The 13,546-nt window shown below is 33.6% G+C and overlaps 1 protein-coding gene across 15 annotated transcripts in view; it reads left to right on the top strand.

Annotated features, from left to right (window-relative positions):
- FRYL (FRY like transcription coactivator) overlaps positions 1 to 13,546 on the top strand; it is a 182,935-nt gene that overhangs the window by 140,127 nt on the left and 29,262 nt on the right. For 13 of the 15 annotated variants that reach the window (XM_062575536.1, XM_062575538.1, XM_062575537.1 and 10 more), the window contains 9 exons: positions 1,137 to 1,341; positions 2,247 to 2,368; positions 2,822 to 3,012; positions 3,871 to 3,965; positions 4,879 to 5,486; positions 6,141 to 6,238; positions 8,566 to 8,736; positions 9,743 to 9,883; positions 12,263 to 12,460. In XM_062575536.1, the coding sequence (XP_062431520.1) occupies positions 1,137 to 1,341; positions 2,247 to 2,368; positions 2,822 to 3,012; positions 3,871 to 3,965; positions 4,879 to 5,486; positions 6,141 to 6,238; positions 8,566 to 8,736; positions 9,743 to 9,883; positions 12,263 to 12,460 (1,829 nt within the window). The remainder of the gene's footprint in view (positions 1 to 1,136; positions 1,342 to 2,246; positions 2,369 to 2,821; positions 3,013 to 3,870; positions 3,966 to 4,878; positions 5,487 to 6,140; positions 6,239 to 8,565; positions 8,737 to 9,742; positions 9,884 to 12,262; positions 12,461 to 13,546) is intronic. The other 2 variants (XM_062575544.1, XM_062575530.1) reach the window with 1 other exon arrangement.

Raw genomic sequence — 13,546 nt, 5'->3', positions numbered from 1 at the left:
TTATTATGAAAGTAACGTTTTCATGATTTGAGCCTACAGTTTCTAAAGAAATGTGAAAAAGAATTCATTTTGTTGAAACCTAGTATTTTATATTATTTCAGTAGGTGGCAGCATATTGCTACAAAATCTGTTCATTCCATTGTGTTCACATCAGAAGTGGCTTTGTCTCTAACCAAAAGTATTTTGTCAATTTGATATTCGTGGTGATGAGTGATTATCATTAGGAAGTGGGCATAGTGAAGCAATTCTTTTATATTAACCTGTTTATGGAATTTTACTGGTGCACTTATATGATGATCTATTCCATCATTCTGTTCCTAATCTTTAAAATTTTGTGTACAATTGGTTAAATGTAACAGAATATTTCACTGTTATTAAAAGGAAAATGTCTACTTGAAACTAGAATGAGATCAGCATCAAACATCTTCGGCTTTGGCTGTACTGAGAATTAAGAAAGAGTGATTACAGGTGTGCAGCATGTTTAGTACAAGTTCAGGCAAGCTGATTTAAAACTTTCTTTGAAGCAACTGATGTCTCAGTCCGTATCTTGTGGCTCTGTAGACAAATTTATGGCAGACATCAGTGAGTCTCAGGTTTATTTATAATTTTTATAAAGATTCGTGACCCTCTTTTCCCTGTTAGTTTACTTTGTCCAGCACCTCACAGGTATAGACATAATGTGAGGAGTTAATGCAGTTGTATTTTATTGCTACATGACTATTTATATGGATAGAAAAGCTTTCAGGAGCTAGATTAAGCAGACTTCAGAGAAGTTCTGTGTAACTAGAAATTCTTAGTCTTCACTGATTTAAATAGCTGTCATAGTGGACTGAGTTTTGACCAAAAAAATGTATTAGTTCGATGAGATGCTTTAGAGACTGGGAAGCCATTTCACCATATTAATAAAACAAAATCGAGCAAAATATGGTAATTGTAAGGAAGGACCTGGCTGTTCCTTATTAAGGGTCCAGTTTTGCACATACAGGACTTGCTGTTGATTTCATTGTTATTATTGCACACATGAAATTATTACATTTGCTAAACTATTAATTGTTAGAAGGATAATTATTCTTTTTTGTGTATTTAATATGAAGCCACCGATTTAAGAGCTCATAATAATTTTGTTTTTATTTCAGCAGGCGTTAATGATTTTATACCTGATTACCAGCCCTCCCCAATGACAGACTCAGGGCTTAGTTCAAGTTCTACCTCTTCTAGCATCAGTTTAGGAAATACAAGTGCTGCCATTTCTCATCTGCATACCACCATCCTCAATGAGGTTGACATTTCAGTAGAGCAAGATGAAAAAGTAAAAACTCTCATAGAATTTATTACCTCAAGGTAAAATTTTGATTTTGATTATTGGCAAGACCTGTATTTTGTAGAAATGTGGCAAAATTCTTATTATTCTGCGTGATGTTGTCTAACTTTTCTCTTTGCTGTATTCCTAGTAAGAGATTGAGTCTAGTTCTGAAGTGTTTTTCATAGGCTACAGCCTTTAAAGAACGATAATTTTCTAACAGTTCTGCCCTCTCTCTTGTCCTGAGAGTTTAAAAATCCATTGGCATATTCTGCACAGATCTGTTGTTTATGCTTGCGGTGCACTTTATAGAATTTCTTTTTCATCCTAGTAGAAAAATACTGAAGGATTAGGAATCTAATACATCATAATGCTTAAGGAGCTACAGGATCTGCGTGGAGTTTACTGATCAGTAATGGCGGAGAGCTGGCTATTTAAAAATAGGAATTAGTGGTGAAGAACAACTGTAAAACAAACAACACTGACGTAATTCATATTATAGTTTATATAAACTCTCAAGATCATGTAAATCTGAAATACCAATTAACTAGTCAAAAACTTTGAGAACCATGCTAACAAAAAAGGGACTTTTAAATGGGCCCTAAAATTGAAATAATGTCATGTGTTTGATGGGAAGGGAGAAGGTTGTTTTAAGTATAAATAAATGAGTCAATTGTAAATGATTGTCTAAAGAATAATTAAATGTTTACCCTTCCTGAATGTATACTATTATTTCAGTTAGATTCAATCTGTTGCTTTTCACCTTGTCTCAACTCCTGTATTGTTGTATAGTATTAACAATTGTCACACTTCTTCCCAATTTGTTTCTGCAGTTTTAAATGGTTTTGTTTATGTGGTAGGTAGTAGATTCTTCTGCAGTTACTTAAGGTGAAAATAAGATTTAAATAATATTAATGTCATACTTGTTTCCATTTTATATTTCCAGAAGAAGAGGGCCACTTTGGAATCATGAAGATGTTTCAGCTAAGAACCCTAATATAAAGAGTGCTGATCAGTTAACTGTGTTTTTAAAGCATGTGGTATCTATATTTAAACAGGCAAGCTCAGGTAAGTTAGAAAACAGTCAATACATCATAGAATGCAAGTCTGAACTAAATGATTTTTTCAAATTTCTGCAAGTTTATAGGTGACCTGAAAATCCACTGTTGGTGATAGCTTCCTGCTTATGGTAATAGGTTTCTTGTGTGTATTACACAATTCACTTCACGTTTCTGTTAACATCTGATTTAAATGCAGTGTTTTATGAATGAGATTAAATATCTTATTAATTTATTGTGAGTATTGGATATTTAAAGCATAAATATTTTATTCTCTCCAAGTCTGTGGAATACAAGTTTCATAAGATTTTTGAGAGGAATACCTCTAGAGAAAAAAGGAGAGTTGTAGATAAGGGTATTTTAAAATTAGGAATAACTTTGACTATTTTACTGTTTATAAAATTCAAGGGTTTTAGTTTGTTATAAAGTACTGTGTTACCTGAATTTTTATTTCCTCCTGTAGGAGGGTTTCAGTTGGAACACCGTCTTAGTGAAGTTGCTTTGCAAACTGCTCTTTCTTGCTCCTCTCGACATTATGCTGGGAGATCCTTTCAGATTTTCAGGGCTCTGAAGCAGCCTCTTACTGCATCTACACTTTCTGATGTTCTCTCCAGATTAGTAGAAACTGTTGGAGATGCAGGAGAAGAAGCTCAGGTATTTGATTCTACCCTCCCTCATTTTATTAGAAAGTTAAGTAAGTTTAAGTGGTATACTAATTTTATTATTTTAATGACAGTAAAATTTCAAAGCATTTTTAGTTCAAGAAACATTTTGTTTTGAAATATTTTTGATTCATTGATAAAACTTTATATTTTTAAATAAAGATACCCTGAATATTAAAACAGTTTTAATCATGATGCTTTCTGAATTTGTACCTAATAAAACTAGAAAAAATGTTAGTTTAGCTGTGCATATTTTCCTCTACAGCAACAGGAATTTTCAAAGAATTTCAGAGAATTTGATATATCTATTTCCTGAAAACACTTGTGTTCTTCATAGTTTGAGAGTCATCAGATCAACCATATAAAAAAAAAATCAAGTTTTTGTATTAAAAACTTACTTGACAAAACTGTTACAGCCATCCAACCTACTAGATGTTATTGTATGTTAAAGGAGTTGGGGATGACCTTTTAACACTGCAAAATGACAGTCTAAATCCCCAGTGGTACATGCATCCTTAAAAATAATGCAAATCCAAATGAATTTTGTGAGTATTTAGAAATAATTTAAAAGTTTTGTCATTTAACTTTTTTTCCTGTCTTGAAGAGATAGCGCTAATTTGAGCTGTTTCATTAAAGTTATGCTCTAATTGAATTACAAAAATAATTACTAATGCTGCTTTTTGTTTTTATGTCACTACCTACTAGATTTTCTGTGACCTTTACTTGTATGTATGAGTTAAAATTTAAATATAAATACTATGTATACTATATATAGTATTTTATAATTATTCATGTGAATTTATTATCTAAGTTATTTTATAATTTATAAAAAAACTGTGACTTTCTCTAGGGTTTTGTCATAGAACTGCTTCTGACTCTAGAGTCTGCTATTGATACATTGGCTGAAACCATGAAGCATTATGACCTACTTTCTGCCCTTTCCCAGTAAGTTCTTATATTATTACATGGTATGTTTCAATTATGAAAGGTCTAGTTTACTTGAAATAATCAAGTCATCTTTGCAGAGCATGCTTTAGCGGCCTTATTTTTTCCTATATGTATAATGAAGCTAATGATACCAAGTTTTAGAATATGATTTAAACTTTGTAGATGAAAACTTCTGTACTGCAAACAGTACTTGTACTGTAATTTTAATATAGATTAAATTTCTTTGGTTACAGCAAATGCTAATCTTTGTTAGGCCCCAGATCTGTTGTTTATGTTTGAAAAAAGTGTAACTGAAAAAGTCAAGAGTCATTTGTATGTCTCCTTGAAGTGTGAGTGGTTAGCTCCATGATTTTTTTCCAACAGGAAAAAAAAACCCCAAAAAACTAAACATACATATCATCCCATTCGCTTCATTTCATAACAAGGTTTTCTGAAAATGTTGACATTTTTAGGAAGTTCTTCTATTTCTCACTGTTTTAAGTGTGAGAACCAGTAGGTATTGAATTCCCTATGTTAGCTACTTCAGGGAAAATTAAGTAATTTCATTTATTAGTTCCCTCATTACTCTATCCTTATCATGTCTGTAAGGAAATAAGTTGGATTGCTAGATCTTCATTTCTAGGGAATTTTTACATTCTTTAAGCTATTATTCCTAATTTTGCAAAATTGTCTTGTCATTATTTCGCTCTACTGGGATTGTGATGAATGTATTTTGTAACAGTGATAACAGGATGCTACAGTCTTGTCTTATGCCCCAGTTATAATACTCTTCTAGTGATGTTGCAGAGTATCCCTCAGAATGTATATGTGATGGGCATCAAATGTCTTTTTCCTTTTCTCCTAGTTTTAAGGTGTATGTTATTAAAAGTATTTTTCATGTAATAAAATTTAATATTTTTTTTTATTTTAGAACCTCTTACCATGATTCAGTAATGGGAAACAAGTATGCAGCTAACAGGAAAAGCACTGGACAGATAAATCTAAGCACAAGTCCCATTAGTAGTGGCAGTTGTTTGGGATACTACAGCAATACAAGGAGTAATTCTTTGAGACTGAATTTAATCAGTGAGCGGAGAGGTGACCGTCGACGGAGCAACACACTGGATATAATGGATGGAAGGATAAATCATGGTGGAAGTTTGGCAAGGACTAGAAGCCTTTCCTCCCTGAGAGAGGGAGGGATGTATGATGTGCAGCCCACTACTGATCCTGTCAATCTGTTGGCTACAATATTTTGGATTGCAACTTCATTGCTAGAGTCAGATTATGAATATGAATACCTTTTGGCTCTCAAACTACTCAACAAACTGCTAATTCACTTGCCTCTGGATAAGTCTGAGAGTCGGGAAAAGATAGAAAAGGTGCAGAATAAACTGAAATGGAATAACTTTCCAGGCCTTCAGCAGCTTTTCCTAAAAGGTTTTACTTCAACATCTACACAAGAAATGACAGTTCACCTGCTCAGTAAACTCATCACAATTTCCAGGCATGCTTTGGTGGACCCCTCTCAGTTAGCAGGTATCTTCAGAAAATGTATAGATAACGATAATATATTTTTAATTAAATGAAGCATAATCAAAATTAATAGTGATTAAGCATTTGCCTTAAACAAAACTCCCCTCAGTTAAAAGCTTTCTGCATTTGTCGATATTGCGGTGCTAAACAGAGGGAGTACATTACAGATGATGATTACCTGCTTGGAAATGCTACGTGAAAACTTTATCTAGTAGAATGTTGACTACTAGCTTTAAACTTGTTTGCAAGTTAAGAGCATGTGTATTAATTTTCATGATTTTGTGCTACAGAGCTCAATTACATTGTAACCACAAATCATAATGTCACCTTGTGACTTAGTACTATTTCTAACCTTTACACATTTTAGAGATGGTATTACTGTACTACTTGAAGATACTGAGTTTCTCGACTGTTTTGCTTAATTGGTCATGTGATGATTTTATTTTCATTTTTTACATATTTATACACACACATTTTACATATATACACATACATAGATCTGTGTGTATATACATATAATTTATGTATGTGTGTGTATGTAGGTTATGCTATAAAGGGTCTCAAATACTAGAAAGTTGTTGATTATTGACATCATTCCACATTAAATGAAGTCTTATTAAAATCATCAGGGATCATATAACTATATTTTGTGTGCAGGATTTCCCCTAAACATCTTGTGCTTACTTCCTCATCTGATCCAACATTTTGATAACCCAACTCAGTTCTGTAAAGAAACAGCTGACAGGATAGCAAAGGTATGTAAATATAATGTTTGGGGAGTATTCAGAAGTTTATTCTTTACCAGAGTTGTTTCTTTATTTTCCACTCCAATATGTAATACTTTTCTCTATGGCCAATAGAATCATATAAAAAAACTGTATTTTAAGGATCTGATCCACCCCTCCTTTACATAATTGGTTTTCATATCAACCCTCGACTTTCCTTTTGTGAACGAGAAAGCACATTTAGCTCACTCTGTAAATTTTTCAAGGAAAGAAAAAATGTATTTATTATTAATGATATGTTACCTTTTCTAACTTCTCTGGCTTTGCAGCATGTAATTTTAAACATAAATTCGATCAGTTTTTAAGCACACTTACTAATTTACTTGTCATAAGCAAGTGAACCTTACCTTTCCGACTGGTAAGTAGAGACGAAAGAGAATTCTGCTCGCTCTATTATTTGTAAATAGTGATTAACTTTCAGGGTTTTTGAATACTTTCTGAACTGCTAAAGCAGGAGAGGATGCTGCCAACAGTCCCCAGCCAGGTTGGTGGAATGCTGGTCTGGCAGCAGGCATTTTTAGGAAGAATGTGGAAAAGGGAGTAAGAAAGTGCTGCCTGTTATAGGCAGAGCAGTCATAGGTCACTGGCTTCCCGAACTGTGGTATGTGAACCACTGAAGAGTGTGCGAGTTACCTCAAAGTATTATGTGCCCTGAATCCAAGAGTTACCGCTTTCCCAGAAATACCTGTGCTACTAGCGAGGGACACTTGCCTCTCCCACCAGTGCTAGTGATGACAACACAAGATTGTGAATTCTTGGCTGATTAATATAGAAGGGGAATAAGACCAGGGAAACCAGTATTTTATTCTCGGCTGTCTCACTGGCCTGCCAGGTACCCATTTGAAGTTGCTTGCTTTGCCACAGTTGTTATTGTAGATCGGAAAAGCAAGAAAACTTGGTTCTGACCTCCTTTTTTAAAATGCTTGGAGACCTACTGATAAAACATTTTATAAGAAATAGGTAGTATTATTATTATAGGAGGAGAAGAAGAAACAAAACTGTCCTCAGGCACCGGAAGCTACAGTGTGAATGGAGCTGCCAGCCACCAAAGGGAGGGGAAAGTCCAGAGGAGAAGGGGACAGGGCGGCTAGACAGTATGTCCGGAGGAACAGATAGAGGAAAGGAGGAGGTGGCAGGGAGCGCTGAAAGGGGTGGGGGGAACAAAGGTGAGACATCACGAGGGGAAGGAGAGTGGGGGGCAAACAGCAACGCAACCTGTGCTAGGGAACAGGAGATGGGCAAAACAGAAAGGCTTGAAGAGGTCTGTGCGTCATTTGCTTTCGTCGGGGGAACGGTTATGCCACTTCAGATTTCAGTATTAGGGAAACATTCGTTTTTATAATCCGTAGTCTTTCTTTGAGCAAACTTTCTAGTCGCCACTGAAGTTGCTACTGAGATTTGTTCAACCATTGCTGTGAGTCGGAAGTTGTCTGTGCAGTAAGAAATGGAAGGGAACCAGTCATTGACTCAGTGTGTCTACTGAGATATGATCCATTCCCTCAGAAACCCGTAATGATATTATTCTTTGATTTTAGAAAAGGAAAAATGTAAAGCTTAAGTGTACATACAAGCCCTTCTACACGAATCTTCATAAATTTTAGTGCCACTTGAAGACACAGATTCCCCAAAACAGGGTGTTATAAGTAGAGAGTACAGAATGTGGTTTCTAGTCGTGCGTTACGGGAAATATCTCAATAAATTTATTTATTCGTGGTGCTCTTTTAGGAAACTCTTAGTTATCTGAACTTGTACTGACTTCTTTTGACTTCTCTTTTGACTCTCTTCGTGTGAGAGAATGCTTTAACCCCTGAAAGACTGGTGGTGCATGCCAGAGTACAGCTGTTGCAGATGCTACTGGCTTCCTAAAGCTCTGATAAATACAAGCTGGGAGAAAAGGGTTGGCCTAGTTTTGAAAGAAGAAAGATGAGTGGCCATGCTTGAGAGATGGGTCGAGCCTAAGGAATGAATGCCCACTGAGTGCACTGTTACCCAAGCAGGAATATGGAGCTGTGTTTTCAGTATTTAAAGTTTTAATATCTGCTATACCCCTTCCAACCACTTTTTTTTTTTTTTTTTTTTTTTTTGAAAGAAGTTTTAAGTATCTTAAGCAATTCGTTCTACTTTTTAAGTAAGTTGTTGTCGGGCTTAAAAATTAAACAGAAACTGTAGATATTTGTAGCTTGCTTTCAGTTTTTTGAAAATACAGTGAAATCTGAGAAAAATAAATAATGACTTATAAATACCTGTGTTAAAAATGGTCATCTTTAATATAATTATATCTGCTTTTTACTTTTCAGGTGTGTGCAGAGGAGAAGTCACCAACTCTTGCAAATTTGGCCCATATGATGAGCTTATACAGTACACACAGTTATTCCAGAGACTGTTCAAACTGGATTAATGTAGTGTGTAGATATTTGCATGACTCCTTCTCAGATACCACATTTAACCTTGTAACTTATCTTGCAGAGGTAAACTTTGCTGAAAGTGTATTTCATTTTGACATTCTGTGATAAACATTATATTTACTCAATTTGTTATTTTTCATGATTCTGAATATTGGGAAAAGGGCACATCTTCCATAATGGAGAATAACAGTAAAATATTCTAGTATAAATAACAAAGGAATGACTACTGTACAAAAGGACAATACCTTGAGTTTATTTTGAAATAGTAATTCCTCTAATGAAAGATCCCTTTTTGTGGTAGTAGTATTCTGTAAGAGAGATTTATTATCTGTGCCACATGAATAAAATATACGCACATTATCTTGGCTTTAACAAAATATGCTCAGTGTAAATCATAAAAGAAACTTTTTTTAGCCAAATACCCAATTAAAGATGCCATTAGTGCAACTGAAAAACTAAATTGAAAATTCAGTTGTAAATACTGCATAGTATATACTTCACAGAATTCAGTATGTGATTGTCAGCCATTTGTATACAAAACTGTTATTAGCTTTAAAAAAAGTACCTTGTTTGAAAAGCTTTTAGAGCCTAATCCTTGAGCTACATTACTTCAAACTAATAATGATAACTTTTTAATTATTTGTTCTTTCTCACATATGAATTTATATGTACTTAAGTTTGTATATGCCAGACTTCTTTAAGACTTAGATGTAATTATTTTTCATGCAGCTTTGGGATTTTTAATTTACAAGAACTCTTTAACTTAGTGAGAAGTATTTTATTATTGGGTGCTTTAGGTTTGTGCTTATGACTATTGTCAAAATTCTGTTAGCAAGTGCAGAAAATTAATATGAGTAAAACTGAATTAGGATAGATAATGTAGTTCTTTTGCATTGCATTTTCTTTTTAAGCTAAAACAAAATTGAGAAACATGAAGTGGTACACTAAAGTTTCTTGAAGGGAATAATAAGTATGTAGGGAGAGTAATTAAATTTTAATGTTCATTTTCACTGTTGGCTACTATTAAACGCTAATTAAATTCTGTACTTTTTTAAAAACTTTTTCTTAGCTATTAGAGAAGGGCTTATCCAGTATGCAACAGTCCTTACTGCAAATCATTTACAGTCTTCTGAGTCATATTGACCTGTCCACAGCACCAGTGAAACAGTTTAATTTGGAGATTATAAAAGTTATTGGTAAATATGTTCAGGTAGGTACTGTGAAAAACTGTAAAATACACTTTTCACTTATTATCAAAATGGTATTGAAAATACACTTAAACATTTTTTGAGTGTTGCGAGGTAATTTATTGCAGTTTTTAAGATAATTGTTCAAAGTTAAATTCCACAGTATTTTAGTTTCTGACCTATGTATTTAATTCATTATATACAGATTCTTTCTCTAATTTGATTTACATCTTGTGGGACAAGTTACCTGAGTTGAATGTGCATCTATTGACACATGTAAACTATTCTGTATATGTAGTCATAGAAGATGATCCTTCAACTGTTAAAATATAACTCTTTAAATAACAAAACATGTTTGCTGTTGAATACTGTAGATAGAAATTTCTTATTTAAGGTTTTGGTTTTTTTTTTTTTCAAAAGGAAGCTTTACACTTAAATACATATTTGCATCACTTTCACTGGAGCATCTGTCCATGAGAAAGAAACATTAAGTTCCATCTTCTTGAGTTCAAGTGCATTTTTTTGTTAAAAGACAATCTCCAAAAGACAAACAACAGTATTTTGCCTTAAGTGATTTTCTCTTTCATATTTGGAACATAATTTACTGAAAACCCTGGAAGGAAGTCTAGCATTTTGCTGAAAGATTTTATAAAAATGCCTGGAGCATACAACCATTTCAGTCTACATCATCTTCATTTTTTTTTCTTCCTCTTCTTTATCCCTGAATTGCATTATTGCTAAATGTATATCAGTCAAATGGTTTAATCATAATTACTCAGGAAAAATAGTGTCACCCAGACATTTTGTTGTTGATAGATACATAGTTCAGATACAGTGCTTCTGTCAGAGTGCATTAGGCAAAATGGAATGATTAGTGCAGCTGTATTTTTATAGCCTGATGTCTGCTCACTTCACTTCTAACCTTTATCTGAGCTCTCTTTCCAGTCTCATACCACCGTGAAATACAATCTTAATTAGAAAATACTGGTTGTCAAAATACTGGTAGTAGTGAAAAAATATTCCAGGGAAGCATATGCATTTTCAATAGGATAAGATGTATTAATATAGATAACAAAATAAAAGATTATAAATGAATATGATGTGTTTAAATGTGATGCTACTAAACAGATTTTTAGTATACTGTATTCAGAATGCCTATTAACAAATTTAAGTTGCTAAGGGATGGTTCAAGTTTAGGACTACTCTTTTTATACCTACAATGTGCAAAGTAGCATGTACTGCTTATAGCCTTGGAAGTGTTTTATTATTTTTTTTTTTATTATTATTATTATTTTGAATGCACTAAAGAAGAAATATTGTAACAAACATGGCATCCTGATAAACAGATGCTTTACATATAATTTCAGAAATTGGAATAGTTGAGTTGGAGGTAGAGTTCTAACATTTCATCAGAGTAAAGCTTAACCCTCCTAAGGTGTATGTGTCTTCTCTTCCCCACTCCCTAATCTCTGCAGTTGGAACTGCTAAGTTATTTACTCTGCCTTCATGATCTTTTTAAGGAGAGATTAACCTTTAGATTAAGTTCTGCCTTTTGTATTCTCATACTTTTGCCCTGGCTTTTTTAAGCACCTCATCAGTCTTATGCTATATAAAAACCTTGTAAATGCTTTTGTTTTGTTTGAGATCTTTGAAATGCATGAGGAAATACAAAATGCAAAGTATTTGTATATATTTCAGATTTGGTTTGCCCTTAAGCATAAAATAATAAAAGGACCCAGGAGGTAGAAGTAGTTTTGCTTTCAAATGCTATCAACTTTATTTTCTGGGGCATGAAGAGCTGATACTCAAGATAATGGTAAAAAAAATGTCAAGATCTCCTGTGGCTGGCATTGTGAATTGGATCTAGTAAGCCTGGTTAGACCTAGCTACCCTCCCTCAAATGCATTGGGTGCCTGGCTGCTGCCTTTCTGGCATTTCAAGTCCTGAAGCATTCCTTGTGTGCTAAAGGCTTTCAGTCCAAAGTGGAATATTAGAACATTGGGGTTCGGGAATTTTAAAATCAGTCAGTCTACTAAAATTCATATCTCTCTCAGGTATAAAATGTCATGTAAGTATCTCTGTCTTACTGTATTAAAACCACAAATATTTTCAAGCCATTTCATGCTTTAATGCTTGAATATAGTGGTTACGTGAGCATTCATTTGTTGTTAATTACTCAGTGCCTGAATTGACTCGCATTTTGTTCGTGTTGTGCTTTTTGTCCTCTAAACTTAGATATGTGTGATAATGAAGACCAGTATTTAAAGGTGTGAGCTTATCAGAAAGTGATCTATAATTAGGATATTTGCATCTGATGTCAAGCGCAAAATCTTACTGTACATTAAAAATTGTTGTATTTTTTGAAGTAAAATTTTTGTGTGATTTATGTACATTCTCTTTAGAGTCCATATTGGAAGGAAGCCCTTAATATTTTGAAACTAGTGGTGTCTCGATCAGCAAGCCTCGTTGTACCTAATGATATTCCAAAGTCTTATGGAGGTGACATAGGTTCTCCTGAAATCTCTTTCACAAAAATTTTTAATAATGTTTCCAAGGAGCTACCTGGGAAGACCTTAGATTTTCATTTTGATATATCAGAGGTAATTATTGTAGTTTAAACTACAATACAGTAATGACTTTCTGTTGCAAACCCAGATTTATTTTCTCTTCTGTGTCTTCTGTGTTTATATGTACTAAAATAAATATAATCAAATTTTACATGCTTGAAACATGATTAGAGTCACTCAGAAAAATAAGCTTTGTATTCTCTTATATTGTTTTTGCTATTTTCCCTCTTTGAATATCTTTATAGAGTTAATTACTTAAAGTTGATAGGATTATTTGTAAAGGTATTTCAGTTTGATCAAAGAGCTAGGCTAATGCAGCTGGTTGCTTTTTGTATCTAAATATTTCTGACCTTTACCAAGTAAAAGGTTGTTCGTTCAAGGGCTGAGAGGATTAAAATCACATATTCCAGTTTTGACCTAACTTTAAAAGAAGGAAAAAATTTTGAGGAGAGAAGAGGATAGAGAATATAGGAATGTAAGTGTGAGATGGATGCAATTTGAGACAAATTCCTGTGGTTAAAAAATAAAAGAAAATTAGGGTATATGAGAACTGACAGTAATATTTTAGTACAGATGATAATTTTTGTATGTCTGAAGAGGAGGACATAGCTGAATGACTGCAGTGTAGGGATGTGAAAACTGTAGAAACCTTAGAAGGAATCAAAAATAAAGGCTCATGGTTGATAGTGAATGGAGATGTGCATGTCTTAGCCTTAATGGAATTGGTAGAGACCTGTCTTTAGGAGAATTCCTTACTGGAAGCTTCAGTGCCTGCAGATAAATGAGAGACTGGATGAATTCCTGCAGAATTTTTTGGAGTAGCATTTGCTATCAAAAAGGATTAATGTGATCCTTGTTTTTCAAAGGAGTATGTTTTTTAGTGAAGTTGCTGAAATATGGTAATGATTTGTTAATATTTATGAATGCATCCGTAGAAGAGCTTTACATCTTGTAAACTTAGAACGTAGTAATTTTTAAAGTGTATTTTAAAATGTGCATAGATTCTGAAAATTGTCCATTTCAGAAAATACAAAATGGCAGAATAGTAGCCTTTTGGATAGGGTAGAAGTATTCAGCTGTGTATTTCTCAGTGTACCAATGTTGTACGGTGTGTTAGGC

The sequence above is a fragment of the Rhea pennata genome, chromosome 4 (genome assembly GCF_028389875.1).
Source record: "Rhea pennata isolate bPtePen1 chromosome 4, bPtePen1.pri, whole genome shotgun sequence".
Lineage (NCBI taxonomy): Eukaryota > Metazoa > Chordata > Aves > Rheiformes > Rheidae > Rhea > Rhea pennata.
This window is presented reverse-complemented; position numbering and strand designations above follow the sequence as displayed.